The 25,862-nt window shown below is 42.3% G+C and overlaps 1 protein-coding gene across 1 annotated transcript; it reads left to right on the top strand.

Moving 5' to 3' along the window:
- Window positions 1–61: 61 nt before the first annotated feature.
- Window positions 62–25,477, top strand: flcn (folliculin). Its single transcript, XM_034174639.1, has 12 exons — window positions 62–330; window positions 3,200–3,400; window positions 6,925–7,071; window positions 7,167–7,388; window positions 7,472–7,635; window positions 7,750–7,841; window positions 16,584–16,747; window positions 16,955–17,068; window positions 23,252–23,375; window positions 23,506–23,631; window positions 25,064–25,166; window positions 25,251–25,477. Exons 2-12 carry the CDS (start codon window positions 3,200–3,202, stop codon window positions 25,456–25,458), a joined length of 1,665 nt encoding a protein of 554 aa, XP_034030530.1. The 5' UTR covers window positions 62–330; the 3' UTR covers window positions 25,459–25,477.
- Window positions 25,478–25,862: the final 385 nt, after the last annotated feature.

A 25,862-nucleotide genomic window follows, 5' to 3' on the forward strand; every position in this document is an offset into this window, starting at 1 on the left:
TTTAAAAAATAGAAATCCTACCGAGCGTTTATATTAAGATGAAGTGGTGTAGCCTAGCGGATGCATCATCGCTGTAGGGCGCGTGACTCGGAGTCACGTGATCGTCCATGTCGCCGCTGAACACAAGGAAAATACAACAAAAGTTCATAAAAGCTCTAATTGCGACACTAAGAATGTTCAATTTTCAAGTTAAATTGACATTTGTAAATTTGTTTTGCGTCTTTGTATCAGAATAATGTTGCTTAGATCATTCCAGCACAGCGCCGAGTGAATGTTTATGTTTTTGTGAAGCATCATTTAGCACTGGTCATTTGGTGCTTTTGGCTGAAGGTAAGATTATCAACTATAATAATCGTGTTTTAACGATAGACCTGCACTATAATTATGTTAAACATGCAGTCAGATCCATAAGTATTTGCACAGTGACATTTTTTGTAATTTTGCCTCGTCGACGTAACCACAGAGGAGCTGAAATGAAACTGAAGATATTTTCAGAGCCCATAACTAATTAAGTAGATATAAGTATTTGACTGTTTTTTTATACGAATAATCACCTTTACAGACAGTTTTCTTTAGACACGTACGGGGATGAATACATGAGCACATCCAGGTTACTGAATACTCGTATGTCTTGAAAATCATGTTTGCTTTTATTCTAGTGAATTTTTATTCCTTGATTTTACTGTTAAGCACTTTGGACACCATCTGGCTCCTGTAAAGGGATACACGAGTAAATGTTTATTGATTGATTGAAATCTGTCTTGAGTGGGCCATTCCAAGAAAACAAAAGCAACAACAACAAAAAAAAAATCCTAAGGCCCAATGCCAATACTCCCCCTTTGCCCTTTCCCTTCATTTTGTAGCTCATTCTGGCCTTCTCTCTACTGCTCCATGAGTACTCTCAGAGCAAACATTTGCTCTTGCTGCTGGCAGATCTTCACTTCCACTACTTTATCCCATAACGTCATGCTGCTGCTGATCAACTTTATGCCTCTGTACTTACTGCACCTCTGCAGGTCAACATTGTTCTTAAAACACTGGAAAAAGCACACTGGTTTAAAAACTACACTGCCATCTCTCCTAAGCTTTTGCATGCCTTCACTGGACCAACTGCCTCTAATCCCTTGCACTTCCTGATTTACTTTCTCCACATCAACCAGCCTTCTCTCTCTCATTATCTTCATTAATCACTTCTCAAAATACTCCCTCCACCTTCTCAACACACTCTCCTCGCTTGTCAGCATTACTATCTGCATCCTTTATCACTGTTACCTGTTGCACATCCTTTCCAGCTCAGTCCCACTGTCTGGCCAATTGCTACAAGTCCTTTTCGCCTTCCTTATTGTTGACCTTCATATACAGCTCACTTAGTGGCTAAGGAAAGGGCATGGTGGGTAGTGGTTAGCACTGTTGCCTCACAGCAAGAATGTTGTGGGATCACTTCTGTCTGCATGGGTTTCCTCTGGGCACTCTGTTTTTTTCCCACAGTCAAAAACATGCTTATTTAAGGTCTGCTCCTTTCACTGCCCCTGACCAAGGGATCGTCTCTACATCTGGAGTTGGTCCCCAGGCACCAGATCATGGCTGCTCACTGCTCCTAGTGGTTGGGTTATGATTATGAGAGGACAAATTTTGTTGTATGCATGTACAATGACAATAAAGGCCCTTTGTTCTTCTTCTAGCCTTTGCCACTTCTCTTTTCACCTTACACCACATCTTCTTGAACTCGTTTACTTTCATCATCTCTTTGACTATCTCAGTTGTTTTTCGCCAACCTCCTGCACACCTTCATTCCACCACCAAATGGTAAATGGACTGCATTTATATAGCGCTTTTCCATCTGCATCAGACGCGCAAAGCACTTTACACATCAATGCCTCACATTCATCACCCCAATGTTAGGCTGCTGCCATATACAATACGCCCACTACACACCGGGAGCAACTAGGGAATTACGGGCCTTGCCCAAGAGCCCTTAGTGATTTTCCGGTCAGGCTTGGATTTGAACCGAGGTCTCAAGTCCAACACTTTAACCACTAGACCATCACCTCCCCCATGTCTCCTTGTCTTCCTTCCACTGTCCAGATGTCACACTCAGTACATTCCTAGCTGTCTCCCTCACCACATCAGCAGTACTTTTCCAATTATTCAAGTATTTAAGACAGTCATTTCCATCCTTTTTTGCAAAATCAACCACCATCTGCCCTTCAACATTCCTGTCCTTGATACCATATCTACCCATTACTTCCTCTTCACCTCTGCCTATTGAAGTCCTCTCCAGTCACTACGCTTTCTTGCTTGGGTTCACTCTCCACCACCTCATCTAACTCACTCCAGAAATCTTCTTTCCCTTTCATTTCACAACCTACCACTGAAGCATATGTACTGATGACATTCATCATCATCCCTTCAATTTTTAACTTTACACTCATTACCCTGTTAGACACTTGCTTAACCTTCAACACACTTTTAATATACAGGGTGGGCCAATAAAATGTTACTACTTTTTTAATTCGTTCAATTAGAGAGTGTACTACAACAACCCACAGAGCATTGAGACCCTGAAGACCAACATCCGTCAGGAAATTCAGAGAATCCCTCTTGAGATGTGTGGCAATGTCATCATAAACTTCAGTGTGCGTGTTGCAGCTGTAATCCAAAGAAGAGGAGCATGAATTGAACATGTCATCAATTATTGAACTGTGCGGAAAACAAGCGACAAAGTGGGAAACCTTTGGTATCAAATGTTAATTTGATGCTTCTGTTACAAGTCTGTAAATAACATTTTCGAGTAAGTTCTCATTTCAAAAAGTGGTGTACGATCAAAAAGTGGTAACATTTTATTGGCCCACCCTGTACTTTACCTTTGGAATGACCCAACACCAGTTCTGCTCCCATCCACACCATGATACAACTGTTTAAACCCACCTCATGTGCTCCTGGCCTTACTTCCATTCTACTTAGTCTCTTGAACACACCATATAGTATGTCTACCTTTCTTCTCTCCATCATATCTTCCAGCTGTCTCCCTTTACCATTCATACTGCTAACATTCAAAGTCCTGACTCCTACTTCCAGACTAATGACTTTTCCTCCTCTCCTGCTGCTGATGATATATGTATTTGTTTATGTTCATGTGTAATTCATACGTGTACATCTTGGTTAACAGCTGAAAAAAACTTTGTGTCTTCCCTATTAGATGAATGCTCTGGTTGCTCTCTGTCACTTCTGTGAGCTCCATGGCCCACGGACTTTGTTCTGCACAGAGGCACTGCACCCTCCATCCCTTTCTCCTTCACCTCAGGCAGGTGCTTCGGCATCAGGGGATGGTGACCGGGAGGGTGAAGGACTCACAATGAGGGCCAACAGCTCAGCCACTCAGAGAGGAGAAATGTGTGAGGTGAGCGGAGGAAAACAAAAACATAGTGATAAAATGTAAACTGTTATCAAATATTTCTGCTGATTTTTTTCTTTGTCATCCTTCCTTTTCTCCTTCTACACCCCATCGACAGGTTCTCGCAGATTCAAAACTTTGGGATTGAGCTATATTTGACCCTGAAGTTGTCCTATCGAAACCTGAATGTACATACTTTATTTTCTAAATGATCAAAAACAGAGGCTGGGTCCAAATGTAAATGGGATCTGAGTTGTGATCCAACATGGCTCAAAGCAAAATGCAGCATGCCTAAGGCTAAATTTAAAATTTGTGGATCGGAATAGAGCCAGAATGATGAGCACACCTACAGCTCAATAATGTATTGCGGCAGAGCTTAAAAGAGCAGCAACAGGTCTGTGGTGAGTGAGGAGCCAGGGTGTCTGGATATGCAGTTGTTCTGGATCATGACTAAGATCCAGGATTTCATTGAGTTTCTGCACTTAGCCACTAGAGGTGTAGCTGTATGCAGTGAAAGTTTCAGACTTATAGACAGATTAGTTTGTCTCTGGAATGGGGTTCATGTTTCTGGGTTCTGAGCCATTGAGATTGAACAACACGTGAACGGAGCTTACAGAGTCAACAGCTCCCTGTACAAAGGTATTTGGTGATGCCGGTACCTTTCCAGGAGAATGAAGGGCCCAGTCTTTAGAATTTTGGTACTTCCTGTCTTGCTGTACAGTTGTGAGACTTGGATGCTAACCAGTGGCCTAAGATGACAACTAGATGTCTTTGGTACTCTTCAGAGGACCCTTGGGTACTGTTGGAATAGTTTTGTGTTGAACAATTAGCCTACTTGGGGAGACTCAGATGAGGCATACTACTGGCATTGTGAGGAAATGTTAACTATGATACTTAGGCCATGTTGTGTGCTTCCATTGGCATGATCCAGCGTGTAGATGCCTTAGGACCCTAGCAACTGAAAAAGCCCAAGGGGCACTCCCATGTTGCACTTGGATGCAGCAGATGGATGGCTGCTTTCAGGAGGTGGGGATGGACAGGTTATATGCCTGTATGATTGCCATCTAAGCCCCAGGGCACTTCTGTACTGTGGTGGATGTGGAGAGGTGTGGTACCAGTGCATGCTGCCAGACCTGACCATGTCACAACTTGTCCTGTGAGACTTCCAACACGGACGTGCTTTTTGTTGTGCGCCATTGCGGCTCCGTGCCGACGCGCAAATTCCTCCGCACGTCTTTCATTACAAAATCTCCTGTAACAGTGGAATGTGCTGCAAAAGTGCTGATGTACACCTCTTCCACAATTTCTCTGGTAATTAGACGATGTCCCGGATCAACAGGCCCGGCACCAGAAAAAAAATATTAAGGGGGGCGATGAGTTTATCACAGGGGGCGGGGTCACCCCCCCCCCCAAAAAAAAGTGCGCACCGGAGGGGACCTGCCTCTGAGCGTGCGTAATGAATTGGGTGCGCTACTAGAAAGCTTGTGTATTTAGGCTACACCGTTGTAAGAGACTGACTGAGTAAGAGTAAAGAGTGATGACAGTATTTTTTAAATATTATTTGAACGTATAGACCCTCGGTCAAGTGATCTCCTGCATACCACAAAACCAAACCAACAACTGATCTGAGAAACGACATGAGACAGTAGATTAACCCCACATACAGCCCTCCATCACAAGCACAAACACAGTGCAATTGGGCATGACAGTCACACGGCGGGTCAAAGATAAACCTTTCATGTAGATATACAGTGGTCCCTCATTTATCACGGGAGTTACGTTCTAAAAATAGCCCGCAATAGGCGAAATCCGCGAAGTAGTCAGCGTTATTTTTTACAATTATAGACGTTTTAAGGCTGTAAAACCCCTCACTACACACTTTATACACTTTTCTCAAACAGGCATTAGCATTTTCTCACTTTTCTCTCGTGTGTAAACACTCTCAAAGTTCAAACCTTAGTAGAAAAATAAGACCAACCTGTTTTCAGGCCCAAACATTTGTTTGAGAAATAAAAATAGAATGTTTTCCTATAAATAATTATGATGGCTTTTAGAACTAACGAATTTAATTTTAACGATCAACCTACGAGGTTGGACACATAAGAAATTATTAATAGTTACTGACCAGTGTTTCACAGTTCCACTGATCGCGCCTCTTCATCCTGGCGCCACGCCACTGTCGCGCCTTTTTCCACTCCCACCTCGCTGCAGGTGTCTTTTTCCGAGTGAAGAACACAGTTATGGGTAGTTGTTGGCGCTTTTTTTCTTCTGGGCGAGAAGATTCTTATAAACACACGCAGAACACAATGCGCGTACTCTCCCTTCGCGGTGCCGCAACAGGTGTCACCGGCCTGCTTGATGAGGATGCAGGGCACAATGCGCTGTTAAAAAAAAAAAAAAAAGCATGCTAAAAAAAATCCGCGAAACTGCGAGACGCTATATTTTCCAGTATTTCTTTTTCTTTCTTTTTTCTTTTTATTTTTTATAACTCTCACATCCGAGGGGGCGAGGTTGATGACGTGAGGGGGCGTCGCCCCCAAACGCCCCCTTGTGGCGCCGGGTCCGCGGATCAACACAGCGTTCACTTTGGAAATGATCTAGTCGTTTCAGCCTGTCGATGGCCGCTCGGAGCGCGGCGCGCCGTCTTTAATCCGGTTGTAATGATCCTTAATCTGTGTGACGCCCAGAGTATCTTCACCGAAAGCCATCTGAATTTTCAGAATGGTTTCCACCTGGCTGTCTCTCACAGTTTCTGGAAAAATTTCATTCGGCGCTGCTCCAATCGCTCAGCCATTTTCCTGACAATGAAAATCCAACGAGGGGGCTGGACCAGTGCTCACTCAAAGCCTGCCCACAGGCAAATGATGCAACCGACAGGCGTGAAAAAACTCACGCATACGTACGAAGGTTCAAGCTTGGTTGATGCAAGCGCACGATTCAAATCCATATAGTTTTTAAAAAAAATAAAAAAGGTCGGATAGTTTTCTAACAGACCTCATAGTATGCTCTGTAAGTCTGAACTCGGCTCAGACCTCTACCACATACTGCCAGCACTTACGGTTGCTGGACCCATTTTACAATAGCGGGACACATTTTATGCTTGCTGCACACATTCCACAGAGTTGACATAAACTGACAAAGCAATATGTGAACTAGAATCAGCTACCAATACATTGAGACCTACCCTAAATATGGGCTATATCAGTGTCACCCCTTTGAGTCTGGTCTGCTTGAGGTTTCTTCCTCAGATCATCAGGGGGAGTTTTTCCTTACCACTGTCGCCTGTGTGCTTGCTTGGTTGGTAAGGTTAGAACTTACTTATGTGAAGTGCCTTGAGGCAACTTTGTTGTGATTTGGCGCGATATAAATGAAATAATTGAATTGAATCGTGGACACTGTACATGAAAATGGAAACAGTACTGACATAAGACTGGGTGGGAGTTTTCCCAGATCTAGACCTATAGACATTTCTTTTTCAATATGTTCTATTTCTGATCTTTAAATGAGTTCAACCTTTCTTTGCTTCTTAGGGATGTCGATCTCTACCTGCATCTCACCCAGGCTTTGTGAGCATTGACGATGAAACCGGAATACGTTTCTTGAGTCACCAGCATCCCAGACAGCAACAGCTTTTCAGCGTGGTCCGACAGGCCTGTGTGCGCAGTCTTAGCTGTGAGGTAATCATGCATTTCATATGTGAATCACACATTATTGTAACTGGAAGTGCTGAATGTTCCCAAAAACTGCTTCTGTGGTTTGTCTTTCTATTTAGGTTTGTCCAGGCCGAGAAGGACCGATTTTCTTTGGAGATGAGCAACATGGTTTTGTGTTCTCGCACACATTCTTTATCAAAGACAGCCTGGCCCGGGGCTTCCAGCGTTGGTACAGTATTGTCATGGTAGCCATGGACAGAATCTACCTTATCAACTCATGGCCTTTCCTCTTGCGCCACCTTCAACTTACTATACAAAGCCTGCAAAGTACAGCTCTGAAGGTAGAGCACACACATGAACACACATCTGTTCCAATGTCAGAACTGTGCATACTGACATTTCCTGCCACCATGTTCCGCTTCAGGTATTCGACAATGAGCAAGGAGTGTGTCCCCAGCGAGCAGTGAGGATGAACAGTGTCTTTTCCCCAGTTTTTCCACACCAAAGGAGCGGTAATGCAGCCCGGTCCCTAACCTCTCTTACCCAGCACCCTAACCTCTGGGCCAGCCTGCACACCTCCTTTAGCTGGTGAGCTGATGTAAAGTCAGTCGCACTGTGACATGTATGCTCTTGTCTTTTCTCATAAGGTAGGAGCAGTAATTACACACCTGGACATGCTGATATGTTGCTTTTTGTCCCCAGGCTGCTGAAAGCCTGTGGAAGCCGTCTGACAGAGAAGTTGCTGGAGGGGGCCCCCACTGAAGACACACTAGTGCTTATAGAGCGACAGACAGGTAGTGACATTATGCCTTACTAGACACCCTCATTTTAACCATACTATAGTACACATATGTATTCACTCAGATACTGAAGAATCTGTTCAGACATGTCAGTGTAGTGCTAAAGTAGAAAACCAAGATCCGTCAAGGGACACAGAGCTTATGAAAGTAAAAGGGCAGTGATTCAGTATTTCTTGGCTCATTGGGTTTTTTTTGGGGGGGGGGGTCCCTTCTAAAAGCTAGCAGACATCATGTATTTCCCCAGTGTGCCAGCAGAGTTCTATGGAATCTTCTGTGAAAATCTGTTTCACTTTCTCAGGCTGTACGGCGACAGTATGGCTAGACAAAAACAGGCTGATTCACTGAGCCTGAGTAGAACATTACCTAACAACACACAACCCGAACCACAAACTAGAACAAAGTCCACACAACAAATAAAAGACAATCACGGATGAAAATACAGTGAAAATGACCCATAAATAACATACATCAAAATCAAAACCAAATACATAATAAACCTAGAATACGACAAAACCAACAAGGAACTAAGAATAAACAGATGAATACACAAAGCAGACGTCAGACACACCAGACAAGGAGAATGGGTGGAGGTAATGAACATACACGCAGGAGACAGGGCAACAGGTGCCCCACACACACACACAGACACAGACAGTCAGACCACAGGTGCACAGGACTGGAACACACACACAGACAAAACGATAGGTGCATACGAACACACAAGACTCGGAGGCCCGACCCACGGAGGACAGACATGACACAAACCCAAATAAAACCCCATGAACAGATGGCCCCGCAACATAATGTACCTTATATGTGTTATATCTAAACAAACAGTTTCTGTTTTAACTGGCAAAAGTTAGTCATAAATTGTATTATTGTATAACTAAAGAAATACAGTAATAATTCATCAGTGGTCATAACATTTGCGTTAGAATGGCACTGTGTTCATCTGCGCTTGTGAACAAATATCCTTAAAGAGTTAATATGATCGATTTATCACATGGCCTTTGACCTTATGTATAAGTAAGTAAGTAATTAAATTCTATTTATAAAGCACATTTAAACACATTTTTCATTGACCAAAGAGCTGTGGTCAGCTGAAAAGATTTACCTCCAACAGGATTAGTTCACTAACAAGCTAGATATCAAAGTGAAACTGGTATGAGAATAATCCTTTACTTATTGACTATCACTACACCAAACAGTTTTCACCTGCAATTTCAGGAATGAGCAGAATCACCTTAGATGTAATATAAGCATCCATAGACATGCAGTTGGAACTACGTGCAGTTACTGAATTCCTCATGATGGAGGGTTATGTATTTGTGGACATTCATTGACGAATTAGTGTTGTCTGTGGCGGCGCCTGTGTGGATGTCAGTACAGTTGGGAGGTGGGCAAAGACTGTGAATAGTGAAAAAGCAGCCACGATGAATCTGCTTGACTACACCCATAGCAAATGCCCCACAACAGCCACCAATGCACACAGTAACACTGTCAACTCTGACCAATATGTGCACACTTTGCAAAAGCTGCTCACATGCATAAAGCAAGTTTGTCCTGGAAAACACTCAGTTTTTCAGCATGACAATGCTCGTCTACACACACAGTTCGACAAACACGGGATGCATTGCAGTGGTTCAAATTTTACAAGATTGTATCACACTTGCCATACAGGTACATACCACCATACTTTTCCTTTTTCCCAAGCTGAAAGAATGCCATTGCACTCATGATGCAGAGGTGCAAGCAGCTGTGCATCAGCGGTGCCCAGAGATGACACCCAATTTATTCACCAGTGGGATGCAATAAATTGTCCAGAGTTGGCATATGTGTGTGGAAAGTGACAATGACTATGTGGAAAAATAATGACACTGCCTGAAAGAGAATATTCCAAGCTTTATGCAGCTATGCAATTCATGTGAGTGTCTGGCATGTTACTGAAATAGTAAATAATAAATTGTCTCAAAGTACTTTCAAAACAACAGAGATAAAGTTCAAGCTGAATGAGGAATTTGTAAGACCATTTTTCTGAATTACCTCTGATCACTACATGGATTGATTAAACTACACTCAACAAAAATATAAACGTAACACTTTTGGTTTTGCTCCCATTTTGTATGAGATGAACTCAAACATCTAAAACTTCTTCCACATACACAATATCACCATTTCCCTTAAATATTGTTCACAAACCAGTCTAAATCTGTGATAGTGAGCACTTCTCCTTTGCTGAGATAATCCATCCCACCTCACAGGTGTGCCATATCAAGATGCTGATTAGACACCATGATTAGTGCACAGGTGTGCCTTAGACTGCCCACAATAAAAGGCCACTCTGAAAGGTGTAGTTTTATCACACAGTACAATGCCACAGATGTCGCAAGATTTGAGGGAGCGTGCAATTGGCATGCTGACAGCAGGAATGTCAACCAAAGCTGTTGCTCATGTATTGAATGTTCATTTTTCTACCATAAGCCGTCTCCAAAGGCATTTCAGAGAATTTGGCAGTACATTCAACCAGCCTCACAACCGCAGACCACGTGTAACCACACCAGCCCAGGACCTCCACATCCAGCATGTTCACCTCCAAGATCGTCTGAGACCAGCCACTCGGACAGCTGCTGAAACAATCGGTTTGCATAACCAAAGAATTTCTGCACAGACTGTCAGAAACCGTCTCAGGGAAGCTCATCTGCATGCTTGTCGTCCTCATCGGGGTCTCGACCTGACTCCAGTTCGTTGTCGTAACCGACTTGAGTGGGCAAATGCTCACATTCGCTGGCATTTGGCACGTTGGAGAGGTGTTCTCTTCACGGATGAATCCCGATTCATACTGTTCAGGGCAGATGGCAGACAGCGTGTGTGGCGTCGTGTGGGTGAGCGGTTTTCTGATGTCAGTGTTGTGGATCGAGTGGCCCATGGTGGCGGTGGGGTTATAGTATGGGCAGGCGTCTGTTATGGACGAAGAACACAGGTGCATTTTATTGATGGCATTTTGAATGCACAGAGATACCCTGACGAAATCCTGAGGCCCATTGTTGTGCCATACATCCAAGAACATCACCTCATGTTGCAGCAGGATAATGCACGGCCCCATGTTGCAAGGATCTGTACACAATTCTTGGAAGCTGAAAATGTGCCAGTTCTTGCATGGCCGGCATACTCACCAGACATGTCACTCATTGAGCATGTTTGGGATGCTCTGGACCGGCGTATATGACAGCGTGTACCAGTTCCTGCCAATATCCAGCAACTTCGCACAGCCATTGAAGAGGAGTGGACCAACATTCCACAGGCCACAATTGACAACCTGATCAACTCTATGCGAAGGAGATGTGTTGCACTGCATGAGGCAAATGGTGGTCACACCAGATACTGACTGGTATCCCCCCCAATAAAACAAAACTGCACCTTTCAGAGTGGCCTTTTATTGTGGACAGTCTAAGGCACACCTGTGCACTAATCATGGTGTCTAATCAGCATCTTGATATGGCACACCTGTGAGGTGGGATGGATTATCTCAGCAAAGGAGAAGTGCTCACTATCACAGATTTAGACTGGTTTGTGAACAATATTTGAGGGAAATGGTGATATTGTGTATGTGGAAAAAGTTTTAGATCTTTGAGTTCATCTCATACAAAATGGGAGCAAAACCAAAAGTGTTGCGTTTATATTTTTGTTGAGTGTATGTTCCCAGATCTCTGCCTGCCATTTGACAACAAATAAAGACTGTTTTGCCCAGATACCAGAATGGCTCCTTGCTAAGGGACCTCCAGACATCCTCCCTTACAATACCTTCTGGCCACATTGGACCCTGCACGGAACGATTCAGTTAAGGCATCGTTCAAGCGCAAGAATGCTACTTTCAAGAGCAGAAACAGCAGCCTGACTGTATGTTTTTGCAGCTACAAGAACTCCAGGCAAGCCAAGAAGCACTAGGTGTACAGCAAACACTGTTGACTGGCCAGCAATCTGTTCAGCAAGCAGTCCTGGACTTGTGTCACATGACTGAGTTCCAAGCAGCAGCGCCATCCAAATTCCTGTTTCCAGCAGTGGGGACACTCCCTCCAATGCGACAGTGGTGATTAAACATTGTGCACATCCTTCCTCCATTTGACGCCTCTCAGGTAGCCTTCATCATCAGCCATCTCACTGGACATGACCGAGAGTGGCTGGTGGATGAGTGGGATTCACAGTTTCCCATTTGCCAGATGGTCCAAGTGCTCACCACTGGGATGGCCATGTCCTCGACTATGCCATCTGGTTTCATACATTGACAAATGACAGTGGACGGAATATGGCCGCTTTTTGAGATACCTTTTTGGATGGACCTTCAGAACCTATTAAGGATCATCTTGCTCCAATTGATATTCCTGACGATTTCCTTGAGGTGGTACCACTGACCACAAAGGTAGACCAATGGCTACAAGAGAGACATGCTGAACAAGTCAGGGCTACTTTCAGCTACTGGAAACATGCAATGTCAAGGGTGGATGTCCCACTCTTGACACATCCAAAGGGTGGGACGAGGGGGTGAAGATGGAGTGATTGTCTGCCTGGGTAGTTGCTATTGAGGATTCACTGTGGTGGATGTAACTATCCATGACACCAGCGGATGCTCCCAGACCTGACCTGAACAAAAATATTACAGTAACCATTTAGGAATGATGACTATATAGAATTTTTATTTTCATGATTGAGGCAATGGAAGTCCAAGACAAGTCAGTGACTTTGAAATGTTTATGTGTCCATCCTCTGACTTGTCTAAGGAAAACTGGCTGTAAAAGTCTTCTTCTTTGTCTTTCGGCTGTTCCCGTTAGGGGTCGCCATAGCAGATCAATCGTTTCCATCTCACCCTGTCCTCTGTATCTTCCTCTGTCACACCAACCACCTGCATGTCCTCCCTCAGCACATCCATGAACCTCCTCTTTGGCCTCCCTCTTCTCCTCCTGCCTGGTGGCTCCATCCACAGCATCCTTCTCCCTATATACCCTGGGTCCCTCCTCTGCACATGTCCAAACCATCTCAATCTCACCTCTCTGACTTTGTCTCCAAACGTCCCACCTGAGCTGTCCCTCTGATATGTTCATTCCTAATCTTGTCCATTCTTGTCACTCCCAAAGAGAATCTCAACATCTTCAGATCTGCCACCTCCAGCTCTGCCTCCTGTCTTTTTGTTAGTGCCACCGTCTCTAAGCCGTACAACATAGCTGGTCTCACTACTGTCTTGTAAACTTTCCCCTTCACTCTTGCTGATATTCTTCTGTCTCAAATCACTCCTGCTATCTTTCTCCACCCACTCCACCCTGCCTGCACTCTCTTCTTCACCTCTCTACCACACTCTACATTACTTTGAACAGTTGACCCCAAATATTTAAACTCATCTACTTTCACCACTTCTACTCATTGTAACTGCACTATTCCACTAGGCTCCCTCCCATTCACACACACGTACTCAGTCGTGCTTCTACTGACTTTCATTCCCCTTCTCTCCAAAGCATATCGCCACCTCTCCAGACTAGACTCAACTTGCTCTCTACTCTCACTACAGATCACAATGTCATCTGCAAACATCATAGTCCATGGAGACTCCTGTCTGATCTCATCCATCAACGTGTCCATCACCACTGCAAACAAGAAAGGACTCAGAGCTGATCCTTGGTGTAATCCCACCTCCATCTTGAATGAGTCTGTCATTCCGACTGTGCATCTCACCGCTGTCACACTATTCTTGTACATGTCCTGCACTACCCTAACATACTTCTCTGCCACTCCAGACTTCCTCATACAATACCACAGCTCTTCTCTTGGCACCCTATCATAAGCTTTTTCTAAGTCCACAAACACACAGTGTAACTCTTTCTGGCCTTCTCTGTACTTCTCCAACAGCATTCTCAGAGCAAACATTGCATCTGTAGTGCTCTTTCTCGGCATGAAACCATATTGTTGCTCACAGATCTTCACCTGTTTTCTAAGCATAGCTTCTACTACTCTTTCCCATAACTTCATGCTGTGGCTGATCAACTTTATGCCTCTGCACATCACCGTTGTTCTTGAAAATAGGAACCAGCACACTTCGTCTCCACTCCTCAGGCATCCTCTCACTTTCCAAGATTTTATTAAACAATCTGGTTAGAAACTCTACTGCCATCTCTCCTAGACATTTCCATGCCTCCACTGGAATGTCATCTGGACCAACTGCCTTTCCACTCTTCATCCTCTTCATAGCAGCCCTCACTTCTTCCTTACTAATCTCTTGGATTTCCTGAATTACTCTCACCACATCATCCAGCCTTTTCTCTCACTCATTTTCTTCATTCATCAGCTCCCAAAAATAGTCCCTCCACCTTCTCAGCACACACTCCTCACTTGTCAGCACATTACCATGTGCATCTTTTACCACCCTAACCTGCTGCACATCCTTTCCAGCTCTGTCCCTTTCTCTGGCCAATCGGTACAAGTCCTTTTCACTTTACTTTACTACGTCCTTTTACTTCTCTTTTCACCTTACACCGCATCTCCTTGTACTCCTGTCTACTTTCTTTATCTCTCCAACTATCCCAAAACTTTTTCTCCAACCTCTTTCTCCTTATGCTTTCCTGTATCTCTTCATTCCACCACCAAGTCTTCTTGTCTTCCTTCCACTGTCCAGATGTCATACCCAGTACTGTCCTAGCTGTCTCCCTCACCACATCTGCAGTACTTTTCCAGTTGTCCAAAATTGCTTCCCTTCCAACCAGTGCTTCTCTCACCTGCTCGCTAAATTTCATACAACAGTCTTACTCCTTCAGCTTCCACCATCTGATCCTTTGTTGAGCTCTCACTCTCTTCTTCTTCTTTACCTCTAAAGTCTTCCTACAGACAACCATCCTATGCTGTCTAACAACACTCTCTCCTGCCACCACCTTACAGTCTCTGATTTCTTTTAGCTTGCATCTCCTATAAAGAATGTAGTCCACCTGTGTGCACCTTCCTCCACTCTTATATGTTACCCTGTGCTCCTCCCTTTTCTTAAAGTAGGTATTCACCACAGCCATTTCCATCCTTTTGCAAAATCAGCTACCATCTGTCCTTCCCCATTCCTATCCTTGATACCATATCTACCCATTACTTCCTCATCACGTCTGTTCCCTTCACCAACATGCCCATTGAAGTCCACTCCTATCACCACTCTTTCATGCTTGGACACACTCTTCACCACCTCATCTAACGCACTCCAGAAATCTTCTTTCTCCTTCATCTCACAACCTACCTGTGGGGCATATACACTGATGATATTCATCATCACCCCTTCAATTTCCAACTTCACACTCATCACCCTGTCAGACACTCGCTTAACCTCCAACACACTTTTAACATGCTGTTCTTTAAAATGACCCCAACACCATTTCTCTTCCTGTCCTCACCATGGTACAACAACTTGTACCCACCGCCGATGCTCCTGCTCTTACTTCCCTTCCACTTGGTCTCTTGCACACATAATATGTCTACCTTTCTCCTCTCCATCATATCAGCCAGCTCTCTCCCTTTACCAGTCATACTACCAACATTCAAAGTCCCCACTCTCATTTCCACCCTTCTAGTTTTCTTCTTCTCCTGCTGTTTGTGGAAACGTTCTCCTCTTCTTCTTCGTCGTCTTCGCCCAGCAGTAGCCCAATTTCCACCGGCACCCTGTTGGGCAACAGCACCGGTGGCGGACGTTGTTAACCCGGGCTGTGACCGATCTGGTATGGAAATTCGATTCTTAGTCTGCATAGTTGGGTTGGCTTGTTTTACGCCAGATGCCCTTCCTGACGCAACCCTCTTCATTTATCCGGGCTTGGGACTGGCACTCAGAATGTACTGGCTGCACAACCCATGTGGCTGAGTTAAACTGGCTGTAAAAGTGATGATTTGTATTCACAGTAATACTTGTACGGTATTTTCCAAAGCATATGTTGTACCTTTTTCAGTATTATCAGCTCATTCATTTGGGATTGTTTTGCATTACTGAAGTGTATTTCTTATTATTGGCATTTATTCTTTTATTATTGAAGTTTATTTTGTTTAGTGCTTTGATTCCTGTGAAAATCCTTTATAAATAGTTACTGTAATTATTATGATGAATAACAAACTCAGTTTTTCAGAGTATAAGTCGCAGGACCACTCAAACTAGTAAAAACGAATGCAACTTATATGATAATACGGTATTTAGTTTCTGCAGTTACTTATGGCCTCTAAAAATGGGGGGTCCTGTAATTTCTAAATGTTAAATGTGATATTTTTGACAAATCCCTTGAATTAATGCTAAAATTCTACACTGTACGCACATCACAGCTCCATTGTAGTGGTATACAGAGACAAAAATAAATGTTACCTCTGGACTACAACTACAACTATCTCTGGACTTGATTATATATGATATGAGCTGCCAAAGTCATATTACCTTTTGTGCTACATTTTGCTCCTCAGTGATTTTAATTAATGTAGTATGTCATCACAACTAAAACTATTAATCATCACCTTTGTACGTAAGCTGTTAGTATTGCTATGACGTTATCCATGGGTCAGAAGGGACTTTTCAGTGTTGTTTTGGAAATCGAGGTTGAAAGACATGTGCACATCATACTATATAGATGATGCTGAGCCAATTCTCAGAATTTCCTGTGGAAATCACCTCCTCCCCTTCCCCTTCCCCCATTCATGAACAAGTTCTTAAATAATTTGGTCATTATTCTGTGTTTCAAAAAGAACAAGAAGAGGAAATGAGCTGCTGGGAGGCTGCAGAAGGTACCTGCTCTAAATCAGAACGGCAGCAATCTGAGAGTAAGCTAAGCCTCAACTTCCTGTGTGATGAATCCAAATTAGAAGACCTGCCTGGCCCAAAGTTTAGGTCACTGAGACACTTGAGACAGGTAACCCTTAGTACCTTATGGGTTCATAATGTGAAATTAGCAGATTAATGAAGATGTTTAAGAATAAAGATGAAATACTTTTCTGCATTGTTTGGTTTAGCATTACATGCTGACTACTCTTTAGTGGTATTCAGTAGGCTTTAAGCAATGATAATTCCAACTCGACTCGTATGAGTGAGCGGTTGTACAATCTGATTTGCTCTGTAGGTCCTTGGGGCTGTGGAGTTCCGTCAGTTAGCATGGCACGTGCTCATGGGAAATCAGGTCATATGGAGAGGAGCAGACCCTGGCCTCATCCACTCAGCTTTTACAGTACTGAAGGTACTTTGCAAGATCACTATGCCCCCTTTTTTGAAATGTTAAGAGAGATAATCCTAATGTGATGTGGGTAAATATAACTAAAGCAAAGTGTTAAATTTTCTAAATAAATCTGCTTATGGAATTCAGTCCCTTGACTAAACTGTACAAAGTTTCATAAGGTATATTGTAAACTAGCACATTGACACCCATCACCTGGATTTAAATGAACATAGTATAGCACAGCAGATAAGAGAATATTTACAGAGGAATTCTTCAAATGGTGATGCAAGCACCAAATTTGGCATAAATACTCCTTAGACATTACTCTTTTGAAAAGTGTCCACTTAAATTTACAATAGGTGGCCAGATAGGTGTCAATTGAAGAATTACATAGGGATCAAAATTTTAAAATGCTCCAATCATATTGAAAGATATTCCATGTTATTTGTCTTATCATAAAAATTTCAGGTAGGTGTGGACCAACTATGACTGAATTCTATGGAGTTATCGAGTAAAAAAAAAATGGCAAAAATGGTGAGAAAGGTCAATTACAATTTGTACAGGGTTACAAATTAAAGTTATTGGTTGAGCTGATAAGAATAATAAATGGAATAGTTTTAAGTGTGTTGAGAAGTAAAGATTAAAGGCCCCTTCACACATAGCACAAATAAGTAGGAATCAGGGCGAATCACGACGAAACAGCCCGAATGAGCGAACCATGAAAACAGGCCCGGCGCCAGAAAAAAAATATTAAGGGGGCGATGAGTTTATCATAGGGGGCGGGGTCGCTTCCCCCCCCCCACACACACACACAAAAGTGCGCACCGGAGGGTACCTGCCTCTGAGCGTGCGTAATGAATTGGGTGCGCTCCTAGAAAGCTCGTGTATTTAGGCTACACCGTTGTAAGAGACTGACTAAGAGTAAAGAGTGATGACAGTATTTTTTAATTATTATTTGAACGTATAGACCCTCGGTCAAGTGATCTCCTGCATACCACAAAACCAAACCAATAACTGATCTGAGAAATGACACGAGACAGTAAATTAACCCCACATAAACCTTTCATGTAGATATGCAGTGGTCCCTCGTTTGTCACGGGAGTTACGTTCTAAAAATAGCCCGCAATAGGCAAAATCCATGAAGTAGTCAGCCTTATTTTTTACAATTATTATAGACGTTTTAAGGCTGTAAAACCCCTCACTACACACTTTATACACTTTTCTCAAACAGGCATTAACATTTTCTCACTTTTCTCTCGTGTGTAAACACTCTCAAAGTTCAAACCTTAGTAGAAAAATAAGACCAAACTGTTTTCAGGCCCAAACATTTGTTTGAGAAATAAAAATAGAACGGTTTCCTATAAATAATTATGATGGCTTTTAGAACTAACGAATTTAATTTTAACGATCAACCTACAAGGTTGGACACATAAGAAATTATTAATAGTGACTGACCAGTATTTCACAGTTCCTCTGATCGCGCCTCTTCGTCCTGGCACCGCGCCACTGTCGCGCCTTTTTCCACTCACACCTTGCTGCAGGTGTCTTTTTCTGAGTGAAGAACACAGTTATGGGTAGTTGTTGGTGCTCTTTTTTCTTCTGGGCGAGAAGATTCTTATAAACAGACACGCAGAACACAATGCGCGTGCTCTCTCTTCGCGGTGCCGCAACAGGTGTCCTGTCATCTCGACAGAACACTGGCCTGCTTGATGAGGATGCAGAGCACAATGCGCTGTTTAAAAAAAAAAAGCATGCAAAATTGGACTAAAAAAATCCGCTAAACTGCGAGGCGCTATATTTTCCAGTATTTCTTTTTCTTTCTTTTTTTATTTTTATTTTTGATAGCTCTCACATCCGAGGGGGCAAGGTTGATGACGTGAGGGGGCGTCGCCCCCAAACGCCACCCCGTGGCGCCGGGTCCGCATGAAAACATCAAGCCGACGTTGGGAGGGACATATGGTCGGGCAGGCATAAACAATCCCGCTCCGACGGTTTCATGCATGCTGATGCGCGTGCACGAAACCGTCGGAACGGGAACACAGTGTGAGCAGCAGTGTGGAACCACATCGCGCAGCTGCTGTGGAAAAGCAACAAACAAATAAAAAGCAGCTGGAATGTGTGGAACCACATCGCACGCTGCTGTGTAGAAACAAAAAATACATGCCGCTCGTGGGATTCGAACCTGCCGTTTACAAAAGCTCTGATTAACAGATGGAAACTTTACCACTGCGCTACCATCGCTGTCCTATAACATGAGAGTAAAATGCCTAAAATCAACAAGGAGATAAACGTATTTAAAAAAAAAAGAGAAATTAGACAATGTAGACAAAGATAAAGTCTTTAGTTACTGTGAAAAAAGCGCTGTAATAACTGACAAAACTGCATTTGTTACGGCATATTTTTGGTGATACGTGACTGAAAGTGGCATATTTGTTGCACTGTTGGCGCGCTGGCTGTGGTCTCTGTTTTTTAAATGTTACACGTTGTGCGCACTGAGCCGTCATTTACAGCTGTCAGTGAGTCTCTGGCCAGCGATCAGCTGAACGGCGGCTTGCTGTGCTGTGTGCACTCAGACGTGGCTGGGCACTCCCCATCTGTACATACATATCAGCATGTCATGCAAGTATGCCCGCCACATGTGTTGCGGGGGGGGCACAACAAGCGCGATACACGCACAGCACGTGTATTGAGGGGGGAGCCGACAGTCTGGCGGACCACATGTATGTTGCTTGGCAACTCCACAGTTGTGGGGGCACTTAGACAAATGCCAGCTCGACAGTGGTCACGTGCTCACTGTTTTCATGGTGACAGTGTTAATGGCTTCACATTTTCTAAGTGTCCAGCAAGTGGTGTTGGATGTTCGTGTGTGTCACCTGGAATTTGGCCAACACCTGCTAGAAGAGGGATCGAATGGGCTCTCACAGGGCACTCTGTCTTTAACCGCTGGTGTGCGCGAATAGTTGTAGCAACAGGTGTACTAGGCCTTAGAGGCAGCTCCGATTTTTCACGAATGCCATGCAATTCCTCCTTCGTGCGCTAGTTGGCTTCAATCGTGTTATGTGTGAAGAAGCCCTAAACATCTATGATATGTGACATATGCTACCCCGTAACATGATACCTAAGCATTACACATGATGCAAACTATTCCTTTTTAAACCCAATTAACTCAACCAGTAATTTGCATTAATATTTTCTAAAATTTGAGGACCTATAACTTTTGACCCCTGTACAAACTGAAATTGACCTTTGTCACCATTCTTGTTGTTTTAACCCCATAACATTCAGTCACAGATAGTCTACACTATACCTTTTTTGGAATCTTTGTGATCAGTTCAATGGAGACAGACTTTGGACAATATCAGGAGGACACTACATGTAATAGAACAATTGACTAAGACAAAGACTAAGGCTTTAATAGTAGGGCTAGATGCTGAAAAGACTTTTGACTCTGTTAGGTGGACTAGCAAGATTTGGATTTGAAGACAATTTTGTAACGATAATAAAAAACTTATATAATTAACCGAGGGCCTGAAATAAGATAAATGGAGATCTCTCAGACTCATTTGTCTTGGAGAGAGGTGCGAGGCAGGGATGCCCAATTTACCCTCTTCTTTTTGGCCTCTTTATAGAGCCTCTGGGCCAATTAATAAGACAGAATGAGGTGATTAAAGGAATTTCGGTGGCGGGAGATAAGCAAAAAGTGGCAATGCTTGCAAGTGACGTAATAGTCTTTATAGGGGAGCCTGAAAATTCATTTCCTGGTGATGTAATAGTCTTTATAGGGGAGCCTGAAAATTCATTTTCTGAAATGATGGCCGTACTATCTAATTTTGGGAATCTGTTAGGCTACAGATTAAATGTGACAAAAGCGCAGGTGATGACTTTGTTCCCAAGTCGTTATGTGACAAATTTGATCTTAATTGGGAAGTGGACTCATTGAAGTATCTGGGAATCATTTTGACAAAGGATCTTTTGAAATTAGCTTAAATAAATTATGGACCACTATCTTCAACAATAAAAACAGACTTATGTAGATGGAATTTGAAAGCAAGGATAAATGCAGTAAAAATGAATATATTGCCACATCTATTGTATGTTTTTAGGACCTTGCCGGTTGAGGTGGATGATACACAATTCAGGGAATGGGATAAATGTATCTCCTGTTTCATTTGGCAGGGTAGGAAACCAAGAATTCACTTTACGGTCCTACAACTAGATAAGAAGAAGGGGAGCATCACTACCAAATTTAAGCTTTTATTACTATGCCTCACAATTAATTCCTATGTTACACTGGTGCAGTCAGGATTTTGATGCCAAATGAAAAACAACTGGCATAACATCAAATTTCCCCCTGCAGGCTGCAATCGCAGACAAGGTCCTAACAGATCAACTTGCAGGGTTGAATTTCTGGATTAATCACACACTAAAAATATGGCAGAAAGTGGTCAAGACCTGTGAGATCAGCAACATGTTAAAAATATTTAGATGTTGTGCCTATGACACGGATTTCCAATCTAATAAAACAGATAAAAGATTTCAATCATGGACAAAGATTGGATTAACAGTATTTCTTTCCTTCACTCATAAGAACACACTGCGAAGTTTTCAGAGTTTAAAATCTAAACACTCACCGGGTAAGTCAGATTTTTTCATGTTCCTCCAGATGCATGCATATTTTACTAAGAATTGTAGGGTTACAAATCTGACACCAGTTGAAATGGACTTTTTCAGGATTTTAAGGTTGTCATACACTAAATCTGTAAGCAAAGCTGTGTGTCGATTGTATAATGTGTTGCTTCAGGCCAAAAATAGGAGCACTTTACACATAAAGGACAAATGAGAACATGAAGCAGGAATGAACATAACTACAGAAGACTGGGAGAAAGCATGCCGCTTCCAGTGGTCCTCCACCAACTCCCTGATGTGGAGGGAACACTGTTGGAAAAATGTAATTAGATATTTTAGGTCACTCTACCAGGGCAAATATAAAGATACAAACCCTGTGTGTTGGAGACAATGTGGCTCAACAGAAGCAAACCATTACCACATATTCTGGGACTGCCCCAAACTGAAGCAATATTGGGTTGACGTTCATAAGGTGTTAACTTCAGTGTTTAAAACTCAAGTGACCAGTGATTTCAAACATTTGTACTTGGGTCTTGTGTCAACAATACAAAGGAGGAGAGATGTTATACTGTTACAGGCCCTTTTAGCAGCCAGTAAGAAAGCAATTACGAGAAATTGGTTGAACCCGGCACCTCCAAAGTTAGAAAACTGGTTTCAAGCTATATTGGAAATTTATAGAGTGGAAAAATGAACATACTCTCTGAGAATTCAAAAGGACCATTTCTATGAAATTTGGAACAAATGGATCGTCTTCATATCTCCTACCCATGCAGAATTTACGTGACTCCTCCAGGAATTTCTCATGTTGATCGCCATTTTATTTCCCTTTTCTAATGAATGTTCCATGACTGTGAGTGCTTGGTTCTGATACAATGTTCATCTTTATTACTGTTCTTAATTTGCTTGTTTTACAGTGTGTAAAACCGAAAAAAGACTAACTGTAATTGTAAATGCAGAATGTAACTGTGATGTTGCCTTTTTCAAACAAAAAGATAATAAAAAAAAAAAAGGAATCCCCGTGATCAGACAAATAATGTAGTATAGTTTTCAATATGATTGGAGCATCTTTTCATTTTTACTCCTGTGTAATTCTTCAACTGACCCCTACTTGGCTGCCTATTGAAAATTCAAGTGGACACTCTCCCTTTTCAAGAGGTTAATGTCTAAGGTGTATTTGTGCCAAATTTGGTGCCTGCATCACCATTTGAAAGATTTTTTTCAGTTGTCCGCTGCACTAGTATGTCAGAATGAAAGAGAGACCACTGTGTTAGGTTTAAGTCGACAACCTGTTTGTGGAGATGTTAGCCAATCTGGGGAATAAAGAAACCTGGGAATTCCCAATGACATCAGGGGAAAACCCAACAGCAAAAACAAATATGGCTCCTCTTTGTGATGAATGTGGCTAGACTACTGAAAATGTCCTTTTTGTGGCATAAAAATGCTACATGTAGCATAATGCAATTTTTGGGGGGTGGGGAGCTGTGTTACTGCTCAGCAAACAGTCATAGATTTGAAATTATTATAGAGACGGTAAATGGCCATTTCCATCATTTCAGTCTCTGTTCTGTGTCCCATCAGTCTTTGCTCCCAGTAGGCTGTGTGCGTTCTGTTCCATACAGTGGCCAGTATGAGGAGGCTTATAAATGCAACTTCCTGGGCCTTAGGCCGGATGTGCCAATCCCAGCCCACGTCAGCTCCTCAGGTACAGCATGGTCTCCGCATTCAAACCATGACTGTGTAGGAATGTCTAGAAACAGCTAACATTTTTTTTAGCCAGTAAATATTAAAATTCCATGCCACAGGTTATAATAATTTATTTATTTTTCCTGTAGAGTTTTCAGTGCTGGTTGATGTCAGCACAGAGAGAAATTGTCAGAACTCAGCTGTTCTTGAAGATGATATCTCCTCATTTTATCAGTTCACCATCAGCAGTGCCAACATGCAGCCTACAGACAGAGGTAAGCACCCACACCCGTCTGAAATTAGAAACAGTTGCTTTTTATAGTGCCAATAATATATGTTGCATTTCTTATCTAAAGCACAAAAGCATGCATCTTTGGCCGTACATCATAACCCTATCCTCTGTTTTCATCCATTTTTTCCAGATTGCTTATTTTTAACGTTGGCCTCTTTTACTTATTAACTCATTGGTAAACAGCGGCCACCACACTTAGACTTTAGAAATGAACAAAACTTAACAGACAAGCTTGTTTCAAGCTACATGCAATTTCAAAACTACCTATATGTCTATTGAGAGAAACGGAAAGACAAGGAAGAAGTTTCAGCTGCATTCATAAAAAATCCTTCGATATGGTTGTGTGGAATTATTTGAAGTTTAAAACATAACTGCTGTTTCTGGTGTGAAACAGTCAGGAAATAACTAGTTCTCCAATTTAGTACATTTCTGTGTTGAAATGATCCATATCTCACTGATACCATTCACTCCATACTTCACTCTTTTATAGCTAAAATCATAGAAAATCCTTTCTGGGGGTTGTGTGGAGCTATGAATGTTAGAGTTTTACAGTATATCCACTGTGCACTTTGAAACAAACAGAAAATACTGGTTTACTTCTCTGATTTAGTATGTTTTTGTGTGAAACTGATGTCTCTGTCACTAACAGCCACACCTGGTTATAACGTCCATCATCTGCAACAGGTGACAGAAACATCTATGGGATATTACATAGGGAATGTAATGTTGCTTTATTTATTTATTATTGATCTGGTGCATCAGATTTTAATCAGTTTATCTTCATGAAAGTACTTTCTTTTGGCTTCTCCCTTTTTATTCAAGGTCACCGCAGCAGATCTGAAGTGGATCTGTATGTTGATTTGGTACAAGTTTTACTTGTACACTGGATGCCCTTAATTTGCTTATTTTGGGCTTGTTTCACCGACATTATTTCTTGTTTCTTGCGACATGGTCTTCACTTAGTGATTGCTTTCATGACTGATGAATTTATTGATAATTTTTTACAGTTGATGGCATAGTTTAAAAAATGTCAGAAAGCTCTTAAGGAAATCGTCACAGTTTCAAATTGTGTGAATTTGTTTGACCACCAGTTCAAACCCTAAAGATTGCCATTTTACATGGGTAATTTTTAAGGATTTTTAAAAACAAAACAAATTTCAACTGTTTAAATTATGATGAAAGCAAAATTAGTTATTATGACAACCACAATCACTAGACTATGACCCTTTGTGAAAACAATTTCTGCAAAGAAATAATAAGTAATTGGATATGAATCTGACTTATAATAAAATATATTTATGTGGCATTCATTATACAAATATTGCAGTTTTAAAATGTATCAGTATGGTGAGGGTGAATATTCACAGTTGGGCTCCTATCAGTCGACTGACTAAGCTGTTGACCTCCTTTCCCAGGTCCTACGTTATTAAACAAGCTTGAGGTGGCCCTCTCTAATGAGAACTTGTCTGTGGACGTGGTGTCTCACTGCCTGTTGTGTTTGAAGGAGGAGTGGATGAAGTGAGTAACGTTCATTCATTCTTCATGAAAACTTAGTAATGCGTGCACACCGTTTCATAACCATTATCATTGTCTCTCTTTCAGCAAAGTCAAAGTGCTGTTCAAGTTCTCCAAGGTGGACGGCCGTGGGAAGGAGGACACTCAGAAGGTTCTGGCCCTCTTAGGTACCATGGGACCTGGTGAAGAGGACAATATCAGGCTGCTCAAATTCTGGATGACTGGGCTCAGTAAAACCTACAAAAGTCATTTGATGAGTGCAGTGAGAGGAGGGGAAAGGAGCCCCAGCCAGTGAAGACCTCAGTTGGAGAAAAGGGAGGTGAAAAAGGGACAACTTATGACAGAAAAGTAAAAGCAAACCGCTTTTTGTTATTGATTAAGAGGTCAGGTTTTTAATGGAATGAAAGAGGAGTGTAAATGGATAACACAAATGTTGTGGATCATATAAGTAATGAGAAACCTTGTCCAGCATGAATTCACAGTTTGATCCTGGATAATGGTTGAGGATTTGTGTCACAGTGAATTCTTGTATAAGACATAATACTTTAAAATGTAACTTATTTCAAAATGCTTGGCACTTTGTTTCCACTTTTGTTGGTGATTTTTAAAAAGAAATAAACGTGATGGGTCAATCTGACGTCGTCATGGTTCTTGTTATTGGCTCCATCTTGTGGTGAATTCAGCAAGTACCACTTCACT

This window comes from Thalassophryne amazonica, chromosome 7 (assembly GCF_902500255.1).
Source record: "Thalassophryne amazonica chromosome 7, fThaAma1.1, whole genome shotgun sequence".
Lineage (NCBI taxonomy): Eukaryota > Metazoa > Chordata > Actinopteri > Batrachoidiformes > Batrachoididae > Thalassophryne > Thalassophryne amazonica.

Excerpts from the sequence above, each read along its gene's own strand:
- flcn (XM_034174639.1), top strand. The coding sequence starts at position 3,200 with ATGAATGCTCTGGTTGCTCTCTGTCACTTCTGTGAGCTCCATGGCCCA. Across the intron at positions 3,401-6,924 it reads AGAGAGGAGAAATGTGTGAG|GGATGTCGATCTCTACCTGC; the intron begins GTGAGCGGAGGA and ends TTTGCTTCTTAG. Across the intron at positions 17,069-23,251 it reads CAGCTTTTACAGTACTGAAG|TCTTTGCTCCCAGTAGGCTG; the intron begins GTACTTTGCAAG and ends GTGTCCCATCAG.